This window comes from Oncorhynchus gorbuscha, unplaced genomic scaffold, assembly GCF_021184085.1.
Source record: "Oncorhynchus gorbuscha isolate QuinsamMale2020 ecotype Even-year unplaced genomic scaffold, OgorEven_v1.0 Un_scaffold_827, whole genome shotgun sequence".
Lineage (NCBI taxonomy): Eukaryota > Metazoa > Chordata > Actinopteri > Salmoniformes > Salmonidae > Oncorhynchus > Oncorhynchus gorbuscha.
Window position 1 is genome coordinate 75,237 of NW_025745826.1, and position 25,811 is coordinate 101,047.

General features: G+C 41.4%; 2 protein-coding genes across 3 annotated transcripts in view; both read left to right on the top strand.

Annotated features, from left to right (window-relative positions):
• The window catches only part of LOC124020467 (EH domain-binding protein 1-like), a 36,761-nt gene extending 24,072 nt beyond the window's left edge, over positions 1 to 12,689 (top strand). The window contains exons 3-4 of the mRNA XM_046335704.1: positions 10,570 to 10,684; positions 10,957 to 12,689. Coding sequence (XP_046191660.1) covers positions 10,570 to 10,684; positions 10,957 to 11,047 — 206 coding nt within the window. The 3' untranslated portion in view covers positions 11,048 to 12,689. The remainder of the gene's footprint in view (positions 1 to 10,569; positions 10,685 to 10,956) is intronic.
• Positions 12,690 to 17,502: 4,813 nt separating this feature from the next.
• otx1 (orthodenticle homeobox 1) lies at positions 17,503 to 24,168 on the top strand. 2 transcript variants are annotated; one of them, XM_046335702.1, is made up of 5 exons: positions 17,507 to 17,666; positions 17,777 to 17,875; positions 19,845 to 20,034; positions 20,703 to 20,854; positions 22,353 to 24,168. In XM_046335702.1, exons 3-5 carry the CDS (start codon positions 19,938 to 19,940, stop codon positions 23,094 to 23,096), a joined length of 993 nt encoding a protein of 330 aa, XP_046191658.1. In that variant the 5' UTR covers positions 17,507 to 17,666; positions 17,777 to 17,875; positions 19,845 to 19,937; the 3' UTR covers positions 23,097 to 24,168. The 2 variants fall into 2 exon arrangements, with proteins under 2 accessions (XP_046191657.1, XP_046191658.1); XM_046335701.1 differs by having other exon boundaries at positions 17,503 to 17,875.
• The last annotated feature ends 1,643 nt before the right edge of the window (positions 24,169 to 25,811 follow it).

A 25,811-nucleotide genomic window follows, 5' to 3' on the forward strand; every position in this document is an offset into this window, starting at 1 on the left:
GTATATCTACAGATATGATGGGGTTAGGGGTGTGTATCTATCTACCATGGTGTTGGGTATATCTACAGATATGATGGGGTTAGGGGTGTGTATCTATCTACCATGGTGTTGGGTATATCTACAGATATGATGGGGTTAGGGGTGTGTATCTATCTACCCTGGTGTTGGGTGGATCTGAAGCCGGTGGTGCCACGCACCAGGAAGGCGGATATCTGAGCCCCAGAGAGAGGGCTCTCCCGCGGACACGGTTCCCCCAGGGGGATGCAGGGAGAGGGGATTGGAACGGGGTCACATCTGGCCCCTGTGGGCCCCTTCCTGGTTGGCCTGGGAGCTGCTAGCTAGGTGAACTGGAGTGGAGGAGTCAGGGAACCTGTGTGATTTATTCATTGTCGTTAGGCCTTTTGTTCTTCTCTATTTGCTGTTGCTATTTGGACTTTTATTTAGAGACTTGGAAATGTGAGAGAGACAGGAAGATGAGACAGGAGTACTGTTGTGGTGGTGGTGGTAGCAGTAGTATCAGTTTCAGTAGTATTAGTATCAGTAGTATTAGTATCAGTAGTAGTAGTAGTATCAGTATCAGTAGTATTAGTATCAGTAGTGGTAGTATCAGTAGTAGTAGTAGTATCAGTATCATTAGTAGTAGTAGTATCAGTAGTAGTAGTAGTAGTAGTAGTATCAGTAGTAGTAGTAATATCAGTAGTGGGAGTATCAGTAGTAGTAGTATCAGTATCAGTACTAGTAGTAGTATCAGTATCAGTAGTATCAGTAGTGGTAGTATCAGTAGTAGTAGTAGTATCAGTATCAGTACTAGTAGTAGTCTCAGTATCAGTAGTATTAGTATCAGTAGTGGTAGTATCAGTAGTAGTAGTATCAGTATCAGTAGTATTAGTATCAGTAGTGGTAGTATCGGTAGTAGTAGTAGTATCAGTATCAGTACTAGTAATAGTATCAGTAGTGGTAGTATCAGTATCAGTACTAGTAGTAGTATCAGTATCAGTAGTATTAGTATCAGTAGTAGTAGTATCAGTATCAGTAGTATTAGTATCAGTAGTATTAGTATCAGTAGTGGTAGTATCAGTAGTAGTAGTATCAGTATCATTAGTAGTAGTAGTAGTATCAGTAGTAGTAGTATCAGTGGTAGTGGTGGTAGTATCAGTAGTAGTAGTAGTAGTAGTAGTAGTAGTATCAGTGGTTGTGGTAGTGGTGGTGGTAGTGGTATCAGTAGTAGTGATGGTGGTGGTGGTAGTGGTATCAGTAGTAGTATCAGTGGTTGAGGTAGTAGCAGTATCAGTAGTAGTAGTATCAGTGGTTGTGGTAGTAGTAGTATCAGTAGTAGTGGTAGTGATGGTGGTAGTATCAGTATTAGTGGTGGTGGTAGTATCAGTATTAGTGGTGGTGTTAGTATCAGTGGTAGTAGTATCAGTATTAGTGGTGGTGGTAGTATCAGTATTAGTAGTACTGGTGGTGGTGGTAGTATTAGTGGTGGTAGTATCAGTGGTGGTAGTATCAGTATTAGTAGTGGTGGTGGTAGTATCAGTGGTGGTAGTATCAGTATTAGTAGTGGTTGTGGTAGTATCAGTATTAGTAGTGGTGGTGGTAGTATCAGTATTAGTGGTGGTGGTAGTATCAGTATTAGTGGTGGTGGTAGTATCAGTATTAGTGGTGGTGGTAGTAGTATCAGTATTAGTATTAGTGGTGGTGGTAGTATCAGTATTAGTATTAGTGGTGGTGGTAGTATCAGTATTAGTATTAGTGGTGGTGGTAGTATCAGTGTTAGTGGTGGTGGTAGTATCAGTATTAGTGGTGGTAGTAGTATCAGTATTAGTGGTGGTGGTAGTATCAGTATTAGTGGTGGTGGTAGTATCAGTGTTAGTGGTGGTGGTGGTAGTATCAGTGTTAGTGGTGGTGGTGGTAGTATCAGTATTAGTGGTGGTGGTAGTATCAGTATCAGTGTTAGTGGTAGTATCAGTATTAGTATTAGTGGTGGTGGTAGTATCAGTATTAGTGGTGGTGGTGGTAGTATCAGTATTAGTGGTGGTAGTAGTATTAGTATTAGTAGTGGTGGTGGTAGTATCAGTATCAGTGTGGTGGTGGTAGTATCAGTGTTAGTGGTGGTGGTGGTAGTATTAGTATTAGTATTAGTGGTGGTGGTAGTATCAGTATCAGTGTTAGTGGTGGTAGTATCAGTATTAGTGGTGGTAGTAGTATCAGTATTAGTGGTAGTGGTAGTATCAGTATTAGTGGTGGTGGTAGTATCAGTATTAGTGGTGGTGGTAGTAGCAGTATTAGTGGTAGTGGTAGTATCAGTGTTAGTGGTGGTGGTAGTATCAGTATTAGTGGTGGTGGTGGTAGTATCAGTGGTATTAGTGGTGGTGGTAGTATCAGTATTAGTGATGGTGGTAGTATCAGTATTAGTGGTGGTGGTAGTATCAGTATTAGTGATGGTGGTAGTATCAGTGGTATTAGTGGTGGTGGTAGTATCAGTATTAGTAGTGGTGGTGGTAGTATCAGTATTAGTGGTGGTGGTGGTGGTAGTATCAGTATTAGTGATGGTGGTAGTATCAGTATTAGTGATGGTGGTAGTATCAGTATTAGTGGTGGTGGTGGTAGTATCAGTATTAGTGGTGGTGGTAGTATTAGTATTAGTGGTGGTGGTAGTATCAGTATTAGTAGTGGTGGTGGTGGTGGTAGTATCAGTATTAGTAATGGTGGTAGTATCAGTATTAGTGGTGGTGGTAGTATCAGTATTAGTGGTGGTGGTGGTAGTATCAGTATTAGTGGTGGTGGTAGTATTAGTATTAGTGGTGGTGGTAGTATCAGTGTTAGTAGTGGTGGTGGTAGTATCAGTATCAGTGTTAGTGGTGGTGGTAGTATCAGTATTAGTGGTGGTGGTAGTATCAGTATTAGTGGTGGTGGTGGTAGTATCAGTATTAGTGGTGGTGGTAGTATCAGTATTAGTGGTGGTGGTAGTATCAGTATTAGTGGTGGTGGTAGTATCAGTATTAGTGATGGTGGTAGTATCAGTATTAGTAGTGGTGGTGGTAGTATCAGTATTAGTGGTGGTGGTAGTATCAGTGGTGGTAGTATCAGTATTAGTAGTGGTGGTGGTAGTATCAGTGGTAGTGGTGGTAGTGGTGGTGGTAGTATCAGTGTTAGTAGTGGTGGTGGTAGTATCAGTATCAGTGTTAGTGGTAGTATCAGTATTAGTATTAGTGGTGGTAGTATCAGTATTAGTGGTAGTGGTAGTATTAGTGGTAGTGGTGGTGGTAGTATCAGTATCAGTGTTAGTGGTAGTATCAGTATTAGTATTAGTGGTGGTGGTAGTATCAGTATTAGTGGTGGTGGTGGTAGTATCAGTGGTATTAGTGGTGGTGGTAGTATCAGTATTAGTAGTGGTGGTGGTAGTATCAGTATTAGTGGTGGTGGTAGTATCAGTATTAGTAGTGGTGGTAGTATCAGTATTAGTGATGGTGGTAGTATCAGTATTAGTGGTGGTGGTAGTATCAGTATTAGTGGTGGTGGTAGTATCAGTGGTGGTAGTATAGTGTTAGTGGTGGTGGTAGTATCAGTATTGGTGGTAGTATGGTATTAGTAGTGGTTAGTGGTGGTGGTAGTATCAGTGTTAGTGGTGGTGGTAGTATCAGTGGTGATATTAGTATTAGTGGTGGTGGTAGTATCAGTATTAGTGGTGGTGGTAGTATCAGTGTTAGTGGTGGTGGTAGTATCAGTATTAGTGGTGGTGGTAGTATCAGTGTTAGTGGTGGTGGTAGTATCAGTGGTGTAGTATCAGTATTAGTGGTGGTGGTAGTATCAGTATTAGTGGTGGTGGTAGTATCAGTATTAGTAGTGGTGGTGGTAGTATCAGTATTAGTGGTGGTGGTAGTATCAGTATTAGTGGTGGTGGTAGTATCAGTATTAGTGGTGGTAGTTGTAGTATCAGTATTAGTGGTGGTGGTAGTATTAGTAGTGGTGGTGGTAGTATCAGTATTAGTGGTGGTGGTGGTGGTGGTGGTGGTGGTAGTAGTGGTGGTGGTAGTATCAGTATTAGTAGTGGTGGTGGTAGTATCAGTATTAGTGGTGGTGGTAGTATCAGTATTAGTAGTGGTGGTGGTAGTATCAGTATTAGTGGTGGTGGTAGTATCAGTATTAGTGGTGGTGGTAGTATCAGTATTAGTGGTGGTGGTAGTATCAGTATTAGTGGTGGTGGTAGTATCAGTATTAGTGGTGGTGGTAGTATCAGTATTAGTGGTGGTGGTAGTATCAGTATTAGTGGTGGTGGTAGTATCAGTATTGGTGGTGGTAGTATCAGTATTAGTGGTGGTGGTGGTAGTATCAGTATTAGTGGTGGTGGTAGTCGTATCAGTATTAGTGGTGGTAGTTGTAGTATCAGTATTAGTGGTGGTGGTAGTATTAGTAGTGGTGGTGGTAGTATCAGTATTAGTGGTGGTGGTGGTGGTGGTGGTAGTAGTGGTGGTGGTAGTATCAGTATTAGTGGTGGTAGTAGTATCCGTATTAGTGGTTGTGGTAGTATCAGTATTAGTAGTGGTGGTGGTAGTATCAGTATTAGTGGTGGTGGTAGTATCAGTATTAGTAGTGGTGGTAGTATCAGTATTAGTGATGGTGGTAGTATCAGTATTAGTAGTGGTGGTGGTAGTATCAGTGGTGGTAGTATCAGTATTAGTGGTGGTGGTAGTATCAGTGGTGGTAGTATCAGTATTAGTGGTGGTGGTAGTATCAGTGGTGGTAGTATCAGTATTAGTGGTGGTGGTAGTATCAGTATTAGTGATGGTGGTAGTATCAGTATTAGTAGTGGTGGTGGTAGTATCAGTGGTGGTAGTATCAGTATTAGTGGTGGTGGTAGTATCAGTGGTGGTAGTATCAGTATTAGTAGTGGTGGTGGTAGTATTAGTGGTGGTAGTATCAGTATTAGTGGTGGTGGTAGTATCAGTGGTGGTAGTATCAGTATTAGTGGTGGTGGTAGTATCAGTATTAGTGGTGGTAGTATCAGTATCAGTGTTAGTGGTGGTGGTAGTATGTATTAGTGGTGGTAGTAGTATCAGTATTAGTGGTGGTAGTAGTATCAGTATTAGTAGTGGTGGTAGTATCAGTATTTAGTGGTGGTAGTATCAGTGGTGGTAGTAGTATCAGTATTAGTAGTGGTGGTAGTATCAGTAGTATCAGTATTAGTAGTGGTGGTGGTAGTATCAGTATTAGTGGTGGTGGTAGTATCAGTATTAATGGTGGTAGTTGAAGTATCAGTAGTAGTGGTAGTGATGGTGGTAGTATCAGTATTAGTGGTGGTGGTAGTATCAGTATTAGTGGTGGTGTTAGTATCAGTGGTAGTAGTATCAGTATTAGTGGTGGTGGTAGTATCAGTATTAGTAGTACTGGTGGTGGTGGTAGTATTAGTGGTGGTAGTATCAGTGGTGGTAGTATCAGTATTAGTAGTGGTGGTGGTAGTATCAGTGGTGGTAGTATCAGTATTAGTAGTGGTTGTGGTAGTATCAGTATTAGTAGTGGTGGTGGTAGTATCAGTATTAGTGGTGGTGGTAGTATCAGTATTAGTATTAGTGGTGGTGGTAGTATCAGTGTTAGTGGTGGTGGTAGTATCAGTGGTGGTAGTATCAGTATTAGTAGTGGTGGTGGTAATATCAGTATTAGTGGTGGTGGTGGTAGTATCAGTATTAGTAGTGGTGGTGGTAGTATCAGTATTAGTGGTGGTGGTGGTAGTATCAGTGGTATTAGTGGTGGTGGTAGTATCAGTATTAGTGGTGGTGGTAGTATCAGTATTAGTGGTGGTGGTAGTATCAGTATTAGTGGTGGTGGTAGTGTCAGTATTAGTGGTGGTGGTAGTATCAGTATTAGTGGTGGTGGTAGTATCAGTATTAGTGGTGGTGGTGGTAGTATCAGTATTAGTGGTGGTGGTAGTAGTATCAGTATTAGTGGTGGTAGTATCAGTATTAGTGGTGGTGGTAGTATCAGTATTAGTGGTGGTGGTAGTAGTGGTGGTGGTAGTATCAGTATTAGTAGTGGTGGTGGTGGTAGTATCAGTATTAGTAGTGGTAGTGGTGGTGGTAGTTGTAGTATCAGTATTCATGGTGGTGGTAGTATCAGTATTAGTGGTGGTAGTATCAGTATTAGTGGTGGTGGTGGTAGTATCAGTATTAGTGGTGGTAGTGGTGGTGGTAGTTGTAGTATCAGTATTCGTGGTGGTGGTAGTATCAGTATTAGTGGTGGTGGTAGTATCAGTATTAGTAGTGGTGGTGGTAGTATCAGTATTAGTGGTGGTGGTAGTATTAGTATTAGTGGTGGTGGTAGTATCAGTATTAGTAGTGGTGGTGGTGGTGGTAGTATCAGTATTAGTAATGGTGGTAGTATCAGTATTAGTGGTGGTGGTAGTATCAGTATTAGTGGTGGTGGTGGTAGTATCAGTATTAGTGGTGGTGGTAGTATTAGTATTAGTGGTGGTGGTAGTATCAGTGTTAGTAGTGGTGGTGGTAGTATCAGTATCAGTGTTAGTGGTGGTGGTAGTATCAGTATTAGTGGTGGTGGTAGTATCAGTATTAGTGGTGGTGGTGGTAGTATCAGTATTAGTGGTGGTGGTGGTAGTATCAGTATTAGTGGTGGTGGTAGTATCAGTATTAGTGGTGGTGGTAGTATCAGTATTAGTGATGGTGGTAGTATCAGTATTAGTAGTGGTGGTGGTAGTATCAGTATTAGTGGTGGTGGTAGTATCAGTATTAGTAGTGGTGGTGGTAGTATCAGTATTAGTGGTGGTGGTAGTATCAGTGGTGGTAGTGGTAGTGGTGGTGGTAGTATCAGTGTTAGTAGTGGTGGTGGTAGTATCAGTATCAGTGTTAGTGGTAGTATCAGTATTAGTATTAGTGGTGGTGGTAGTATCAGTATTAGTGGTAGTGGTAGTATTAGTGGTAGTGGTGGTGGTAGTATCAGTATCAGTGTTAGTGGTAGTATCAGTATTAGTATTAGTGGTGGTGGTAGTATCAGTATTAGTGGTGGTGGTGGTAGTATCAGTGGTATTAGTGGTGGTGGTAGTATCAGTATTAGTAGTGGTGGTGGTAGTATCAGTATTAGTGGTGGTGGTAGTATCAGTATTAGTAGTGGTGGTAGTATCAGTATTAGTGATGGTGGTAGTATCAGTATTAGTGGTGGTGGTAGTATCAGTATTAGTAGTGGTGGTAGTATCAGTGGTGGTAGTATCAGTGTTAGTGGTGGTGGTAGTATCAGTGGTGGTAGTATCAGTATTAGTAGTGGTGGTAGTATCAGTGGTGGTAGTATCAGTGTTAGTGGTGGTGGTAGTATCAGTGGTGATAGTATCAGTATTAGTGGTGGTGGTAGTATCAGTATTAGTGGTGGTGGTAGTATCAGTGTTAGTGGTGGTGGTAGTATCAGTATTAGTGGTGGTGGTAGTATCAGTGTTAGTGGTGGTGGTAGTATCAGTGGTGATAGTATCAGTATTAGTGGTGGTGGTAGTATCAGTATTAGTGGTGGTGGTAGTATCAGTATTAGTGGTGGTGGTAGTATCAGTATTAGTGGTGGTGGTAGTATCAGTGTTAGTGGTGGTGATAGTATCAGTATTAGTGGTGGTAGTTGTAGTATCAGTATTAGTGGTGGTGGTAGTATTAGTAGTGGTGGTGGTAGTATCAGTATTAGTGGTGGTGGTGGTGGTGGTGGTGGTGGTAGTAGTGGTGGTGGTAGTATCAGTATTAGTAGTGGTGGTGGTAGTATCAGTATTAGTGGTGGTGGTAGTATCAGTATTAGTAGTGGTGGTGGTAGTATCAGTATTAGTGGTGGTGGTAGTATCAGTATTAGTGGTGGTGGTAGTATCAGTATTAGTGGTGGTGGTAGTATCAGTATTAGTGGTGGTGGTAGTATCAGTATTAGTGGTGGTGGTAGTATCAGTATTAGTGGTGGTGGTAGTATCAGTATTAGTGGTGGTGGTAGTATCAGTATTAGTGGTGGTAGTATCAGTATTAGTGGTGGTGGTGGTAGTATCAGTATTAGTGGTGGTGGTAGTCAGTATTAGTGGTGGTATCGTATCAGTATTAGTGGTGGTAGTTGTAGTATCAGTATTAGTGGTGGTGGTAGTATTAGTAGTGGTGGTGGTAGTATCAGTATTGGTGGTGGTGGTGGTGGTGGTGGTAGTAGTGGTGGTGGTAGTATCAGTATTAGTGGTGGTAGTAGTATCCGTATTAGTGGTTGTGGTAGTATCAGTATTAGTAGTGGTGGTGGTAGTATCAGTATTAGTGGTGGTGGTAGTATCAGTATTAGTAGTGGTGGTAGTATCAGTATTAGTGATGGTGGTAGTATCAGTATTAGTAGTGGTGGTGGTAGTATCAGTGGTGGTAGTATCGGTATTAGTGGTGGTGGTAGTATCAGTGGTGGTAGTATCAGTATTAGTGGTGGTGGTAGTATCAGTGGTGGTAGTATCAGTATTAGTGGTGGTGGTAGTATCAGTATTAGTGATGGTGGTAGTATCAGTATTAGTAGTGGTGGTGGTAGTATCAGTGGTGGTAGTATCAGTATTAGTGGTGGTGGTAGTATCAGTGGTGGTAGTATCAGTATTAGTAGTGGTGGTGGTAGTATCAGTGGTGGTAGTATCAGTATTAGTGGTGGTGGTAGTATCAGTGGTGGTAGTATCAGTATTAGTGGTGGTGGTAGTATCAGTATTAGTAGTGGTGGTAGTATCAGTATCAGTGTTAGTGGTGGTGGTAGTATCAGTATTAGTGGTGGTAGTAGTATCAGTATCAGTGGTGGTAGTAGTATCAGTATTAGTAGTGGTGGTAGTATCAGTATTAGTAGTGGTGGTAGTATCAGTGGTGGTAGTAGTATCAGTATTAGTAGTGGTGGTAGTATCAGTGGTGGTAGTATCAGTATTAGTAGTGGTGGTGGTAGTATCAGTATTAGTGGTGGTGGTAGTATCAGTATTAATGGTGGTAGTTGAAGTATCAGTAGTAGTGGTAGTGATGGTGGTAGTATCAGTATTAGTGGTGGTGGTAGTATCAGTATTAGTATTAGTGGTGGTGGTAGTATCAGTATTAGTAGTACTGGTGGTGGTGGTAGTATTAGTGGTGGTAGTATCAGTGGTGGTAGTATCAGTATTAGTAGTGGTGGTGGTAGTATCAGTGGTGGTAGTATCAGTATTAGTAGTGGTTGTGGTAGTATCAGTATTAGTAGTGGTGGTGGTAGTATCAGTATTAGTGGTGGTGGTAGTATCAGTATTAGTATTAGTGGTGGTGGTAGTATCAGTGTTAGTGGTGGTGGTAGTATCAGTGGTGGTAGTATCAGTATTAGTAGTGGTGGTGGTAATATCAGTATTAGTGGTGGTAGTATCAGTATTAGTAGTGGTGGTGGTAGTATCAGTATTAGTGGTGGTGGTGGTAGTATCAGTGGTATTAGTGGTGGTGGTAGTATCAGTATTAGTGGTGGTGGTAGTATCAGTATTAGTGGTGGTGGTAGTATCAGTATTAGTGGTGGTGGTAGTGTCAGTATTAGTGGTGGTGGTAGTGTCAGTATTAGTGGTGGTGGTAGTATCAGTAGTAGTGGTGGTGGTAGTATCAGTATTAGTGGTGGTGGTAGTAGTATCAGTAGTGGTGGTAGTATCAGTATTAGTGGTGGTGGTAGTATCAGTATTAGTGGTGGTGGTAGTAGTGGTGGTGGTAGTATCAGTATTAGTAGTGGTGGTGGTGGTAGTATCAGTATTAGTAGTGGTAGTGGTGGTGGTAGTTGTAGTATCAGTATTCATGGTGGTGGTAGTATCAGTATTAGTGGTGGTAGTATCAGTATTAGTGGTGGTGGTGGTAGTATCAGTATTAGTGGTGGTAGTGGTGGTGGTAGTTGTAGTATCAGTATTCGTGGTGGTGGTAGTATCAGTATTAGTGGTGGTGGTAGTATCAGTATTAGTAGTGGTGGTGGTAGTATCAGTATTAGTGGTGGTAGTTGTAGTATCAGTATTCGTGGTGGTGGTAGTATCAGTGGTGGTAGTATCAGTATTAGTAGTGGTGGTGGTAGTATCAGTTTTAGTAGTGGTGGTGGTAATATCAGTGTTAGTGGTGGTGGTAGTATCAGTATTAGTGGTGGTGGTGGTAGTATCAGTATTAGTGGTGGTGGTGGTGGTGGTAGTATCAGTATTAGTGGTGGTAGTATCAGTATTAGTGGTGGTAGTATCAGTATTAGTGGTGGTAGTATCAGTATTAGTGGTGGTGGTAATATCAGTATTAGTGGTGGTGGTGGTAGTATCAGTATTAGTGGTGGTGGTAGTATCAGTATTAGTGGTGGTGGTAGTATCAGTATTAGTGGTGGTGGTGGTGGTAGTATCAGTGGTATTAGTGGTTGTAGTATCAATAGTAGTAGTATCAGTGGTTGTAGTAGTAGTGGTGGTGGTAGTATTGGTAGTAGTAGTAGTATCAGTGGTAGTAGTATCAGTGGTGGTAGTAGTAGTAGTAGTAGTAGTATCAGTGGTGGTAGTAGTGGTAGATCTGTACTGTAGTAGTATTGTAGTAGTACTGTAGTAGTATTGTAGTTGGTGCTAATCTTCTCTCTCCTCTCCAGACTGGCAGAAGACAGAGGCTCAGAAGAGAAGAGAGCAGCTGCTGCTGGATGAACTGGTCATACTGGTCAACAAACGAGACGCGCTGGTCAGAGACCTCGATGCACAGGAGAAACAGTACGTCTCACACACACAGTCACACACACAACCATAAAGAGAGACTGATATCAACCAATAGGGTGACATGCTGCAGGGGGTTAAAGGTCAAATCTGCTCTCCTGGTGCGCCGCCGCTCCATTCACAGGTGGCACGGCGACCGTTGCCATGGCACCCAGCCTCTGTGTACAGTCCCGTGTCTGCTGTCCCTCTACCTGTCTCCCTCCTGTATCATGTGACCTCCTGCTCTCTAACCCCTGACCTCTAACCCTTGACCTGGCTGTGTTCCGCAGGGCGGAGGAGGAAGATGAACACCTGGAAAGAACCCTAGAGCAGAACAAAGGCAAGATGGCCAAGAAGGAAGAGAAGTGTGTCCTTCAATGATTGTCATTTCATTTCACACACACACACACACACACACATATATATAGTCTTCGTCCCAAATGACACCCTATATGTCCTATATATTACTTTGACCAGGGCAACATAGTGCACTATATAGGGAATAGAGTGCCTTTTGGGACACAGATACAGACTATAATATTTGTTTGATCGATACAAGAATTGTATTATTATTATATTGACTATTATTATTGTAATTATTAATATACCATTATATTGACATATTGTTTTAATATACCATTTCTTGACATTATTATAATTATAATAATTATTATATTGACATATTGTTATTAATATACCATTATATTGACATTATTATAATTATTATTATTATTATATTGACTATTTGAGAAACCTGTATTTTAAGTTTATTTGAACCCTGAAATGTAAATCATGTTGTTGTTTTTTGGTCAAGGGCTGTGATGGTTTTACTGCTAAACTAAAAGCATCCTACATGCAACCCTATCCCATATAAAGGGCTTTTGACCAGAGCCCCTCACTATATAGGAACCAGGGAGCCATGTGGGTGGGAGGTGTAAAGCCTCTGTAAGGATGAGAACATGATGTCTTGAACCAGCTTTATACTGACATGGAAATGTGTCCTGCTTATACAACACACTAGATTGTTTTTATTGTGTTGTTGTTGCTTTATCAAGCAAGGTACTTGTATTTTAATATACATATAAATGATGGCATATTACAGCCCAGTGAAAACCTACCACGGGAGGGATTGCATTTCATTCAGACACACACAGCCTTCTCTTGGCAGAATGTTTCAATGTTGAGGAGCTTGGAGACAGAGATTCCTTTATAGTGGTTCTGAGGTACAGCGCGAGTTGTTTTATTGGGGACGTTGGTGATGATAGCCAATGATATTATACTGATGTCTATTGTTTCAGTTGGACTTTAAAAACAAACAAAAAAAAAGAGTATAATTCACGATATCAGTATTTTCAAGCTATGTTTATTACTTGACTGTGTGTAATGTTTTTAACGGTAATATTTCAAGATGCAGTTCATAAAGCGAAAAACTGTTATGATTTTTTTTTTTGTTCGCTTGAATGCGGTTAACCAAACATTTCAGAAGAAGAGCTGGCTCGGTGATAAGGAGGGGGGTGAGGGGGAGGGGCGGAGGAAGAGTAGAGGGGTAAGGAGCAGAGCTGAGGCGGGGGTCGTGTCCAACATTTTGTATATTTCATCACCGCTCTGACAACGGCATACAAAAAACTTTTTTTTCCTGGATCAATTCCGCAAGCAGTTGAAAGCAAAGAAAGCAGAATAACTTTTATTTAATTGCCGTTTTTATCACGACACAACCATGTCATATTCTTGCATTTCTTGCTTTTTAATCAAAAGGGCGTTTTGTTTATATTTATTATACACATACTGAAGAAGATCATGTGTTGCTTTTATTTGTGCTTCGATCTCCTGGTTCCATCAATAGAAATGTAATTATCAGAAAGGGCATATAGCCCCTCAGATCATTCTAGTAGTTATATTTCTATCGGTTCCACGACATCCGAATGCAGCTGCTGTCTGAAACGTGTGAACATTTCCCTGTGTGATTATTTATTCCACTGTCATAACACAAGTCTTCAATAAAGTCCGAAACTTTCATACTCCATGTCAGGTGTTTGGTGGTGTGTTTTTCTGGAGCTCTGTGGAATAGACTAGGCTACTAGCTCTCTCGTACATAACTTTACCGGAGGCCTCTGAATATTGGAGCTCTGTGGAATAGACTAGGCTACTAGCTCTCTCGTACACAACTTTAACGGAGGCCTCTGAATATTGGAGGTCTGAAATATAATATTGAGTACTCTATTGGATCATGAGTGTTTGAGCAACAATTTAGGCCTATATTTGAATTGTCTTTTTTTTATATGTTTTCCTTGTAGCCTACAAATAATGAATAGTATTAGTATTGTTTATAATGTGCCATTGTCTTCGTTTGATTTGTTACATCCTAGCTTCTGTGAAGTTTTAAAACGTTTTTAAATGTTGCATTAAATTCATTGTTTTGCAATATTCGAAATGTCTGAAATATTCCAACAACGAAGGAAGCCTAGTTAGGCCATAGTTGTTGACCATTAACAAGTGGTAAGATACAAATTATGTTTGTAAAAGTTTTTCAAATGCTAGTGTGCTTTTCGTTGAAATAGATGAACAGAAGTGTTTTAATGTCTAACTGTAGACACTGGCGAGCCGCGCGTTTAGCCACGCTTATTACATACAGCTCTGCTGAATTCCCCTGCGCTTTATGCATGTTTATGAATTAGTATTTTCGTCTGGTTTTATTTGAGCTCGATGCCGAGGAGCCTATATAGCCTTTTCCTCGGAGGAAGATTATCCCAAATCACTTTGTACGGAGAACAGATGCTGTCCCGCTCTCCCTCGCCTGGTTTTGACGCAGTGGAAAAGGCAAGGGGGTTTGAGTTGAATTGGAGAGGCGCGGAGCTGGAGACCGTGTGGTGGTTTTGGAGCCATGGTCACGGGCAGCAACCACTCCCTCTCTCTCGCTCATACATCCCCGATTAAATAAAGAAAATAGGTTTTGACAGCTGACCTCCTCCCTGGCCTTTCTAATACTTTCCAATTAATTTGCTGATCGGTTCCCTGCTTGGGACCGACTGTACATCCATACATATTACGTCCCCCAAGGCGCTTTGTTTCTAGGTAGTATTATACCGCAGTTATCACGGGTTGGCTATAATCTGTTGAATAAAGCCGCGCGCTGTAATGGCGGTCACAAACGATTACACCCCAGTCGGTGAAGGACATTTGTTTGTTGCCTTAACAAATCACAGAGCTTTGACGGAGGAAAAGGAGAGAGAGGTGGTGGTGGGGGGGTAGATTGTAATAATGCATTACAGTGGTGGTGGTGGGGGGGGTAGACTGTAATAATGCATTACAGTGGTGGTGGTGGTGGTGGTGGGGGGTAGACTGTAATAATGCATTACAGTGGTGGTGGTGGGGGGTAGACTGTAATAATGCATTACAGTGGTGGGGGGGTAGATTGTAATAATGCATTACAGTGGTGGTGGTGGTGGGGGGGGTAGACTAATAATGCATTACAGTGGTGGGGGGTAGACTGTAATAATGCATTACAGTGGTGGGGGGGTAGATTGTAATAATGCATTACAGTGGTGGTGGTGGTGGGGGGTAGACTAATAATGCATTACAGTGGTGGTGGTGGGAGGGGGGGGGTAGACTGTAATAATGCATTACAGTGGCAGCATGGAGTGTGTGATGTAAATGATGTGGTGAAGGTCTAAAATAACGGTGTAATTATTTAGTCATTTATCTACTCCGGCTGTTTAAACACACTTGGACTTTTTATTTCTAATATCCTTCACGCTGTGTTTACTTATGTCCGGATGTTTAGATTTACATTTACATTTAAGTCATTTAGCAGACGCTCTTATCCAGAGCGACTTACAAATGTTGATTAGCTTTGATTTTGGCCTATCCGTTTATTTATTGAATTATGCTATAAAACAAATTGTATGGATTTCCTATTGAAAATATCGAATAATAAACTTAAATGCAGAATATGGAACTTTACATCGTTTAATTTTAGAGTAGGCGATTAGGCCTATATGAATTTGATTGATTTAGCAAAAAAATAAACACTTGTCATCTTTCTCAATTTATACCCAACTTGAAATGTGCGCTTTATGCTGCAGTTTATCCATACTTTTAAAGTGTTCTCTTTAAATGTTTTTCCTTTTCTAAAAGTCTCGATAAAAGACTGATCAGTCCAGATGATTGAATAGAATACATCGTATTATTCGGAAAGATTTCGATTTGTAATTTTCCAACAACTCAAATGAATACTTTCTTACCTGTGTGTGTACCATGCATGGTCGCCTTACGGTCCTAAATTAGCCAAGCAGACGATACAAATACCTATACTTATTTATATATATATATATATATATACCTTTTACAGCTAATATAAAGGAACGTCTGAAACGCGCATCGTAAACAGCATCTTTTGGAGCTCTGCAGCCGCGTGGTGTAGAATCCTCGTTGTGCGGTGCGAGCGGTTTGTCTCCAGAGTATTGTGGCTCGTGGAGGCTTTGAAGTCTGTGGCCTCACCTCGCAGGTGCTGGGAACTGCTCGGCCAGTCTGAATTATACCTCCCTGCGTCGAAAAATGTACCAAGGGACCTATGTAGCCCACCGTTCCCCTCTCGAGCTGGGTTCTTAAAATATCGTATTTTATGCTTCATCGTTTTAACAAGCTCCGACAACATCCGCGAGTCCTTCTCTTCCTTTTTTCAATCCTGCCGGCTAAAGGCACAAAACTTTTCCCCCTCCTCTCCTCTCCTCACACTCGCTTCCTAATCCTAGGCTTTACGAGCTCAGCATTAAGAAAATTCGACAGCAATTTGGGATTAGACAAAATACTCTTATTACAAAAGGTTGGTGCAACTTGATAACTTGATACTTGTTCGGGGTTTATCACAGTCAACCAACATCAGGAGGAAAAACAAGAAAATCTGGCCTCAAATGTTCATGCAGAATTTAAGAATTACACGTCTCTTTTGTGTTGGGATTGAGTACTATATATTTTTTTTTGCATAATGATTTCACTCGTGGGAATTAAATCGTCCTCGTGGTTTGTTTGAGTGGGTAATGGAATTTAGTCCGGGCTGGGCTGGACCCATGGTCAAGGCCTGGGCCTTCTCTCTCTCAATTCAAATTCTCTCGCTCTGCCTCTCGAGTTGTAATAACACCAGGGCCTATAGAGGCCACGGCATCACTATGCGTCTATATAGACTTTCACACACAACTCAACAAATAACTTTCTTCCTCCTTTTCGTTTCCCGTCCACAGCAGCGTCTTTCTTTTCAAGTGTCGATGACTTTTTCTAAGCTATAGAAGGAACCGAATGGCTGTCTGATTGGATGGTCCTATATAGTACACATGTCATTTCGTTCCTACAGGCCACGGTCACTTGCTTTGAACATTTGCTCGCTTTCAGCTCGCACCTCAAAATGAGTTGATTTTGTGAGATCAACAAAAGAGGCCGAGCGAGTTCTTATTAACGTCCAGCGAGCATCTCCTCCTCGCGGCCCTTTGAGAAACGGTTATGGCAACAGTGCACCCCCCATGATATTCTGTTACGAGTATTTTGTTGAGGGCATTTCTTTACGAGGGGGGTTGCAAAGGGAGATTTAGCAATTATTGGATTTGATTCCGTGGCTCGAGAATGGATCCCGTCTTTTTCTTTTTATGTGTGCTGAATTCATTTCTTTTTTTCCTGGATCGGTAGAGTTTTCCTTGGTTTTCTTGTCTGTGAGTGGAAGGTCTATCCCTATTAAACTTAACGCCGACCATTCTGAAATGTAATTCTAAGTGGGGGATTAGAACTCATTCATATTCATGAGCTGGAGGTCGCAATAAAAATGAAAATGGATCAATTTAACTTTTTCCCTTTTATTTACGTCACATTCTCTCTTTTGAAAGACATTCCTCAAATGTATTGAAATGGAATATGTTTTTTTTCAAAGGATAATTTATACCTGCTTTCTCATCGACCGATTCTCTTAAGAGAAATGGGTCATATGTTGTTGGTCAACTAACCACGGAATTAGAATATAAATGTCTTGGCTTCTTCTGGCTGGAACAGCGCCATTTAATGTTTTTTTTTTTGTGTGACCTGAACATAAAGGCCCACACGCCCCGGCAGAAATATAGGCTGGAGAAAAAAACATCGACTTGCTTAAATGTGTATTATTTCTATGCTATTTCTGGTAGCCTATTAGTTCTGTGTTTTTGAAAAATATATATATTTTTAAAATAAACAATGAATTCGAAATACCAAATGTTTTATCTGGACAAGTTAGACATCTCATGATGATGACTGTAAAACGTATTTTTTCGCCCAGTTATTGACAATGTTTTAAAACAGTATATTCGACTAGGTTATAGTTTGCATTTATTCTCAACCACAGATTAAAGAGTCGGGTTTGGGGCCTGTTAATTTGCACTGTTGCCGTTCCTTTTTGATAAAAGTATAAATAATAAACGTCTATTTAAGAATACAATAATTGTAATTTCTGTCATATCCCTTTTTGGCCTCCAAAATTGGTAAACCTAGCCTATATGATATTTGCCAAATTGGTTAGATTAGAATTCCGTATTGCGTCAGGCTGTTCATTTGATACGTAAATGGTCTGTTTAGACGAGTGCACTGCAAAAACTGCTCGTATGAGCCACTTTGCCAGTCTGTCTGAAATGTTTTCCGCTCTTGAGAATATGTCCGGGCTGGGTTTGTCCGGGTTTGTTTTCTCGACCGAAAGGGGAGGGGCTTCTACAGCTACTCTGAGCGCTGAGTGGTAGCCCCCACTGTCTGTCAGAGAGAGGACGCTCACTGATTGGATAGAGTGGGCGGCTCGGCAGGTGTCCTACGCTCATAGAGGGGCAAGGGTAGTGGGAATGTGATCAATCTCCATCCGTCTACATTAGCAATCACCTTAACACAGTGACAGACACCACGCAAAACTCAAGCAAATTAGTTTGATTTATTTGGTTTTTAAAAACCCGGAAACCTTCACGATCGACTAACAGGGAAACAACGACAGGGCACGCGCTGGGTGAGAAGTGAGAACCAATAGGCTACAACTCTTCTCCATAATGCACAGTTTGCTCTGTATTTGTTTTTGAGTTGCCGTCTTGAGTTCTCTGTCTTCGGGTTGTCATTCAGACTTCCTCGGTATTGGTGGATAGCCGCATTGGGTTCATCTGGTCGCCTTTACCAGGCTACTAAAGGAGAGAAGCTTGGGGATAGGAAGGAGAGAAAAAGGTACGTTACTTTAATGCTTTAGATTGAAGTTGGAGGATAGTTTTTCAATCCTTCTTTGTGTGTAAATGTAGTTTTTCCTGCATTTGAAACAACCTTTAGGCCAAATAAACAGCCTGTATACATTTCACTGTCTCCGATTGCCACACAACGCAACCAGTAGGAAATATAGGTTAAAGTCCTATAACTATGTGCGCGTTTTGATTCGTACTCCCATTGTCTAATCTATTATTAAATGAATGATCAAATCATACTTGTCAAATCCCCTGAGTGGGCGACTTCAAGTTGAATTCGATTTTTTTTTTTAAAACGAGTTGTCAACTTCTTCGAATGTAAATAGGGCCTAATAATTTTAGATTTAATTTCAATTGAAGCATGCTATTTTCTTTTGTGTGTGGTGTGGGGGGGGGGTGATACAATGTCTAAACTACTTAGTAGATAATTGGAGAGGCGTGTATGGGGTTTTGTTAAATTTATTTTGCTGATAACGAGTCTTCTGAAATGTTCACCCCTGAGGATTAATCTAAATTCTAATTTGGTTCATTTGCACAAATGTCTCCTTTTCAAATCAGACCTTAAACAGAGCAGGGGCTGAAAATGTCGTTTTAAAGAACCGCCCGAATACACAGAAATAAGAGCCGCGGTTTGGGCCGCACAGCACGGGGGCCAGATAGTCATCACGCTGAATAGAAGAGATGAGTTTCCGCTCGTTAACGTCAATTTAATTTCCAGCTTTTTAATTTTGTATTGTCCCCCACCCCACCCCTCCGTGCACGTTAGTAGCCTAACGATAATTGGAAGTGGCAAGTGAAATGTTGGCTTCTAAATGTCAACAACCAACCGATACAGTGACGCGTGGCCATGTTTTTAGGTTATACCTTTCCAGCTATATTGGGCTACTCAAGGACTCCACTTTGTACTTATGCTAAACTAACTTATTTTTTGGTAAAAGAATGAGCCCGAAAGCTCTAAATAGTAGTTGATAGTAAAACAATTGCTTCCTAATGGTTGTCATTGAGGGCTCAAAGACTGAGTTTCTATTTGACTGGTTCAGTTTGAGAATAAATGAGACTATGGGAACGAGGCCTACTTACACGTACACAACCCCGGACCAGAGGAACTTTCTTTGGCCCTATCAACAAAAAAAAACATTTCTCAAACTGGAATTATTAACCTATAGCACCATAGTTTGACACAGCTCTCATCGAGCTATATATATATATATTTATAACTATTTTCTGAGTTGATTTAGTTCGACAGCCTACATGCCACGGGGTAGAGACAATGGCCCATACTGACTGTGTGTAATTGAGTCCAACGGATTCAAGTGGGGTGCATATCAAGCCGATAGCCCAACACTTAGGCTATTTGTAATGTTATTCAACAAGATGGACTAAACGACAAAAAGGAGATTATGCACAATTATGATGAAGTCAAATCTGGCCAATCCAGTTCAGACACAAGGCATCGGACGTTAGTTTATCTTCTGGGTTCTAGGAAACGGCCCACACATATTAATAAAAAGTGAATAATGGATTTATTTAGCTAGTTTAAACCCGCAGATGTTTTTGGGAGAATAGACACCAACAATACATTATGTTACATTTAAAAAGCCATACATAAACCACGCAGTTTTAACCAACAACCGAATGAATTTAATGAATACATTTTTCTTCAGATTATTTTATATACATGCGCATGCGCACACACACACACACTCCAAGATGAATCATAGTGAGTATTACAGTCGGGAATACTACATCAGACCTGTACTGTAGGTCTACATTCAGAGAAGCACAGAGGGAAATATGATTTGTAGATCACGGAATGTCCAACAAACAATATTTTGTTAAACTTTGGAAATCATAACCAGGCCATTCCCAACGCATCTCAAAGGAAGAAAAACAGCACTGATCCAGCACTGATTTACATCGAAGTATTTGTCTTAATCCATACATTTTTATTTTTGCAGTGCACTTACATCGGCCCCTCTCTCGTCAAGCTGCAACATCGGGGGAAATCGAACTATTGGCAAGATCTGGGGGGACCCGTGACTGCCTCTAGCATGATGTCATACCTCAAACAGCCCCCCTACGGCATGAATGGCCTAGGGCTCAGCGGCTCCGCCATGGACCTACTGCACCCGTCTGTGGGCTACCCAGGTAGGGATAAGCGCCTCGCTTCCGCCCGTGTTTGAGTGGAATGTGTTAGCAAAACAGGTTCTGGATGTCAGGCTAGCTCGGTGCACGGCCCATCGCCCGGGGCTCACACACTCTGAGATGTCTCTCCAAAAGGAACCAATAAGGACAAACTTATAGGCAACCTGTAGTCAGTAACCAAACATACAACATGCCTGAACAGCCAACGATGATGTCCGCAGGGTTTAGACCTGGTCCGGGCTTGAGGACACCACATGTTGAATAAAGATGGTATTGATTCTGAGCGTAAGAGGCAACAACTCGAAATCAAACTTTATTTGAAGTGGATTTACGCGTTGTTAGCCATGGAAAACTGAACATAAATAGCGTAATTGTGGAAACTAAAAATCGATTGTATTTTTTTTTACATTTACATTAAGTCATTTAGCAGACGCTCTTATCCAGAGCGACAGTTTAATTTGTGTATAGGTGGTAGGCTACATCGATATACAATTTGATATTTCTTATCTCATTATAACATAATGGAATGTTGACTGGTAGGACAAAAATAGACTATCTCAATATTGCTCAAGTGGCACGAATTATAGTCTTCATATGATTAGTGTTTCTGTTCAAAATAGACAAATCATGTTGAAGCTTTAATTTCAAATCTCTTACTCTCTCTGTTTCAGCGACGCCTAGAAAACAGCGTCGTGAACGGACCACGTTCACGCGCTCGCAGTTGGACATCCTCGAGTCGCTCTTTGCTAAAACTAGGTATCCGGATATCTTCATGCGCGAAGAGGTCGCACTGAAAATTAACCTTCCGGAATCCAGGGTCCAGGTAAAATGTCAATTTAAAAAAAAACTGCATTCGCTCTGCTTTTTGGGAGACAGCGATTCATTAATCTCAGGGATTGGTTCAAGGATTAGGGTTGTTGTAACCAACTCAATGACGCACAGTATAGCCGCCCACCCCTGTAGGCCCCTCTTATGTTCCATGGAAAAGATATACTTTACTTAAGCCATACTTCTCACGGCTAGGAGTTAGCTTCAATAAGTCATACTTCTCACGGGCTAAAAGTTAGCTTCAGTAGTGCCGCAATGACGTTTCCCTATAAAATCATTGAGCTTGTATTAGTGATTTGGTGAGCTATTGACTGGGTAGCCTCTATATACATATAGTATTGGCTATACCACGTGACTATCTGAGGAATGCTGGTGTTTGTTATCTGTAGTTTATTCAATAGTTGTTATCAAAACTGAATGCCATCCAGGGTAGTGATGACTCGACCTAAAATATGAACACCAATTAAAGGTTCACTGTTGGATGCCATAAAAACAGTCTCTTCCTCCACGTATGAACTCCTAGTCATTTATTGGGGAAACGGCCGTTTCAGCATCACTTTTCCTTCTTCAGGGTGCCGACATGCCATTTATGATTATTTTCTTCGATATAGCTTTGTTAAATTTAACATAAGTCTCTCACACACAGTCCTATAGGCTACTCATGTTCTGAGCAAATGGGATTTAAAAGGCATGAGGTCGGCACCAAGGCCAACCTCTCACCATTTTTAAGTTGTTGTTAGAATGCGTGTGAAACCAAATGCTCTACATGATCCTCCCCTCTTGGTGCTATAGAGTTACACTGCTCTGAAGAGAAACTCTATCACCTGTTATCTACAAGGGCGGCATCCCAAATGGCACCCTATTCCCTACACGGTGAACTACTTTTGATCAGTGCCCTATGGGACACCCTATGGATCCTGATCAAAAGTAGTGCACTATGTAGGGAATAGGGTGCCATTTGGGACACACATAAGGTATGAAACTAGAGACTTATGCTGCTAGAAGGGAACAGGCCTGGGTGGAAATTAACATTGATACCTAATAACACCAATTTACCTCCATAATGTTGTTCTATCATGGCCTTTTCCCTTTAGAAATGTACTGTGAGCCTGTTGTATCGGAAGGCTGGGTTGCTACCTCTTGGTTTGGTTCAGTTTTAATGGTTGATAGGTTCTGTTTGGTTCTAGGTGTGCTTTAACAGTTGGTTCTAGGTGTGCTTTAACAGTTGGTTCTCTGTTTGGTTCTAGGTGTGCTTTAACAGTTGATTCTGTTTGGTTCAGTTTTAATGGTTGATAGGTTCTGTTTGGTTCTAGGTGTGCTTTAACAGTTGATTCTCTGTTTGGTTCTAGGTGTGCTTTAACAGTTGATTCTCTGTTTGGTTCTAAGTGTGCTTTAACAGTTGATTCTCTGTTTGGTTCTAGGTGTGCTTCAACAGTTGAATCTCTGTTTGGTTCTAGGTGTGCTTTAACAGTTGGTTCTCTGTTTGGTTCTAGGTGTGGTTCAAGAACCGCCGGGCGAAGTGTCGGCAGCAGGCACAGAGCGGCAACAGTACCAAGGCCCGTCCGGTCAAGAAGAAGTCCTCTCCGGCGAGGGAGAGCACCGGGTCGGAGAGCAGCGGCCAGTTCACCCCGCCTGCAGTCTCCAGCGCAGTCTCCTCCTCTTCTTCCTCCTCCTCCACCAATCACGCGGGGGCGGGCCTCAGCAACACCTCTACCTCCATCAGCACCGTCTCGTCCATTTGGAGTCCCGCCATCTCCCCGGGCAACGGCCCGTTAACACCCGCCTCCGCCCCGCCGCTCGCCGATCCCCCAGGACCCCCGTCCAACGCCTCCTGCATGCAGCGGTCGGGGTCTGTCTCGGCCACCTCCTCCTATCCCATGTCCTACAACCAGACGACAGGCTACGGCTCCTACAACCCTACCCCGTCCAGCTCCTACTTCAGCGGGGTGGACTGCGGCTCCTACCTGGCCCCCATGCACTCTCACCCACACCACCAGCTCAGCCCCATGACGGCCTCTTCTATGTCGGGTCACCCGCACCACCACATCAGTCAGTCTTCAGGACACCATCACCACCACCATCACCAGGCTTACGGAGGCTCTGGCCTGGCCTTCAATGGCTCAGACTGCTTGGATTATAAAGAGCAGACAGCGGCCTCCTCGTGGAAACTCAACTTTAATGCCAGTGACTGCTTGGACTACAAAGACCAGGCCTCCTGGAGGTTCCAAGTCTTGTGAGGACTACAAAGACCAGGGGACTCATGTCTTGTGATTGGTTTACTTTTTCTTCTCCCTTCTGTATTTTCTCTCCTTCCCTATTTGGTTTCCTCACTCATCATTGGTTGATTTTTAAAGAGAAAAAAGTATATGAACTTTAAAAAGTAACAGCAATTATAGTTTGGATGGACAGGAGCTCATTGATTGGACTTATTTTTTTATTATTTTCAATAAACTGTCCCTTTTTACGCTTATGAAAACAACTTGAGAGAGGGCTGTGGGCTTGATTGAAAAGTCGTTTTTACTTTTGTCAATGAAGAATGTTTCGACCTTTAAACTATGGACTGTTTTAACAAATGTTGTTTCAACCAAACTTCTGTGACCACTAGCGTCCTCGTGTCCTGGCTCTGGCGATGCACTCATGTCTGTCTCTGGAAAGATGAGGATTACCTACCGTCACCGTGCCAGTGCACGCGCTGCTTACCTCCGTCCATTTCCAATCAAATCCTGTTTTTATTTCTGAAATGTGTTATTTTTTAGGATGAAAGAGATTTTAGTCAGCGACGTAAAGGCGTTGAAATATGTATATATGTATTTGGGTCAGTTACAGTGACCACGTTTAGTTGGTGTTTCTGAATTTGAAATTGTTTAATAAGAACTTTGAAAAAACTATAGCCGATGTAAATCATTCCAAAGATAACGAATTGGCCATGAAGTTCCATTTTTTTTTTTTAAATATACGTTTTCCTTTAGACGAAAAAAATGCATTAGACAACTTGAAATGTCCTGGAGAAACGAAATAAGAAAATATAAAAGTAAAACATATATTAGATCTGCTCAATCAGGACTGCAGTTTTTCAAAAGGAAAATATCTTTTTAAAAGTAAAAAAAAGTATTTCAAACACCTCCTGACTCTGGCATTTTGTCAATCGTAAAATTTGACATATTTTAACAATAGCACTTGACTTCCTGTTGGAGTCAAATTAATCATTTTTAAGAATGTGGATTTGCTGTTCCAAGATGCCAGTGAAATGTTGAATGTAATCTCAAGGCGAACACCCTTATCCATTCAATAAAGATCCGTCAACTCATATTTCTTAGTGGATTCTGTGTTTGACCCGAATTAGCCTACAATTTCACCCAGTGCTTGACTTGGACTGATATAGGTGCCTGTACTGGTTTTATGTGCAGGTTGGCATAGCCTATGCTCTAATTTATGTAGGATTCCTGTTCCCATGTAAACAAGTCACACTTTGTTTTATATGCGTGTTGAACTGTTAATTAGACTAAGTGTAGGCCTAACGGGGTGAATTGATGCAAATGACTCCCATAATTAAAACAAGTTAAAATACATCGTGTAGGCCTACAGGACATTTTACATTTAAGAGTGTTTATTTAATCCCTGTGGTCAAATTGAAACGCTGAAATCACTTATTGCTTTAGGGAAATTAAACGTTTTTTTTTTTTTTACATGAGGCGTTAAAACGCTTTAAATATTGACTCTGTCACATTTTGATCACGGAGTAATTGAATGCGCATATAATTACAAACGTGCGGTTTTTCAGTGCAGCGCCGAGAGTGGCGTTTATTCAAAATAACCTGGAAGAATTTCACCGCCTCTGATGCGGTAATTACGTAGGTGGGGCCGGGTTAGCGGGTCAAAAAGCGGAGAGGGAGGCAGCTCGAGGGCATAAACCCATTAAAAAAGGGAAAATCGGCGGCGTTTTGGCAAGGTTGTTAAAGACGTGCATGTTTTAACAGTGTGCGAAGGCCACGCGGATAATGATACTGTCAGAGGAAGATCCAACATTGTTGAACTCTGAAGGCTGAAGACCAAAAGCAATCTTTGACAAGGCACCGTTCTTTATTAGTTGTATGCTTTGTAGTTATAATAGTTAGAATTGGACTATTTCATTTTAGCGGCACAGGATCTTTATTCTAGGAATACAGGCGTAATGCGCAGGCCATCTATTTACAACAGACCTGAAAGTTGATTAAGGGACCTATCAACAAATCCCAGATTGCCCCTTTAATGATGACTAGTATGCAGTACCAGCTAAATAAACACACTGGTTTGCGTCCCAAATGGCACCTATATTACCTACATAGTGGAGAATAAAAATGGAATAGGGTTCCATTTGAAATCCACAGCCTCTTGCTAACTAGAACATTATACATGTCTGTTCGAGTGTCTACGTGCGCTTTGAGACATCTGCGACACCGCGAGAGTACACAAACACGCGGGCAGGATTGGTTAAATCTGCATCAAACATTTGCAACCAATCTTGGGTATTTAAAAAAAAAAGGAATTCGAGTATTCTGTAGCCTCGTGCTCTTACGTGAAACACTTTCCAACAAACACGACCAGGACTTGAGAAATTGAAATTGGATTTGGCACAACGGAATTGGTTTGACGCATGGGTCAGGTGGAACATTCGATTTTAAACATTTTTCAGAACGGTGCATTTCATGGTCCCTTACTTTATAATTTCGTTAAATAAATAGTTGCCTATGTCTCCTATATTTAGACGATTAATAAACATAAGGCTACCATTTCGTCTTTAAAATACTGTTGGGACTTATTAATTCAAAAGTTTTCTCTAATTATGTAAAAAGTAGATTATGTAATGTGTTGCCCTATTCGGTTTAAACTCGCATATTTCATACTCTCTCACTATCTACCCTGTGTTGTCCATTACTTCTGTACAAACTAATCACGCAAGGGATAAGGGACTG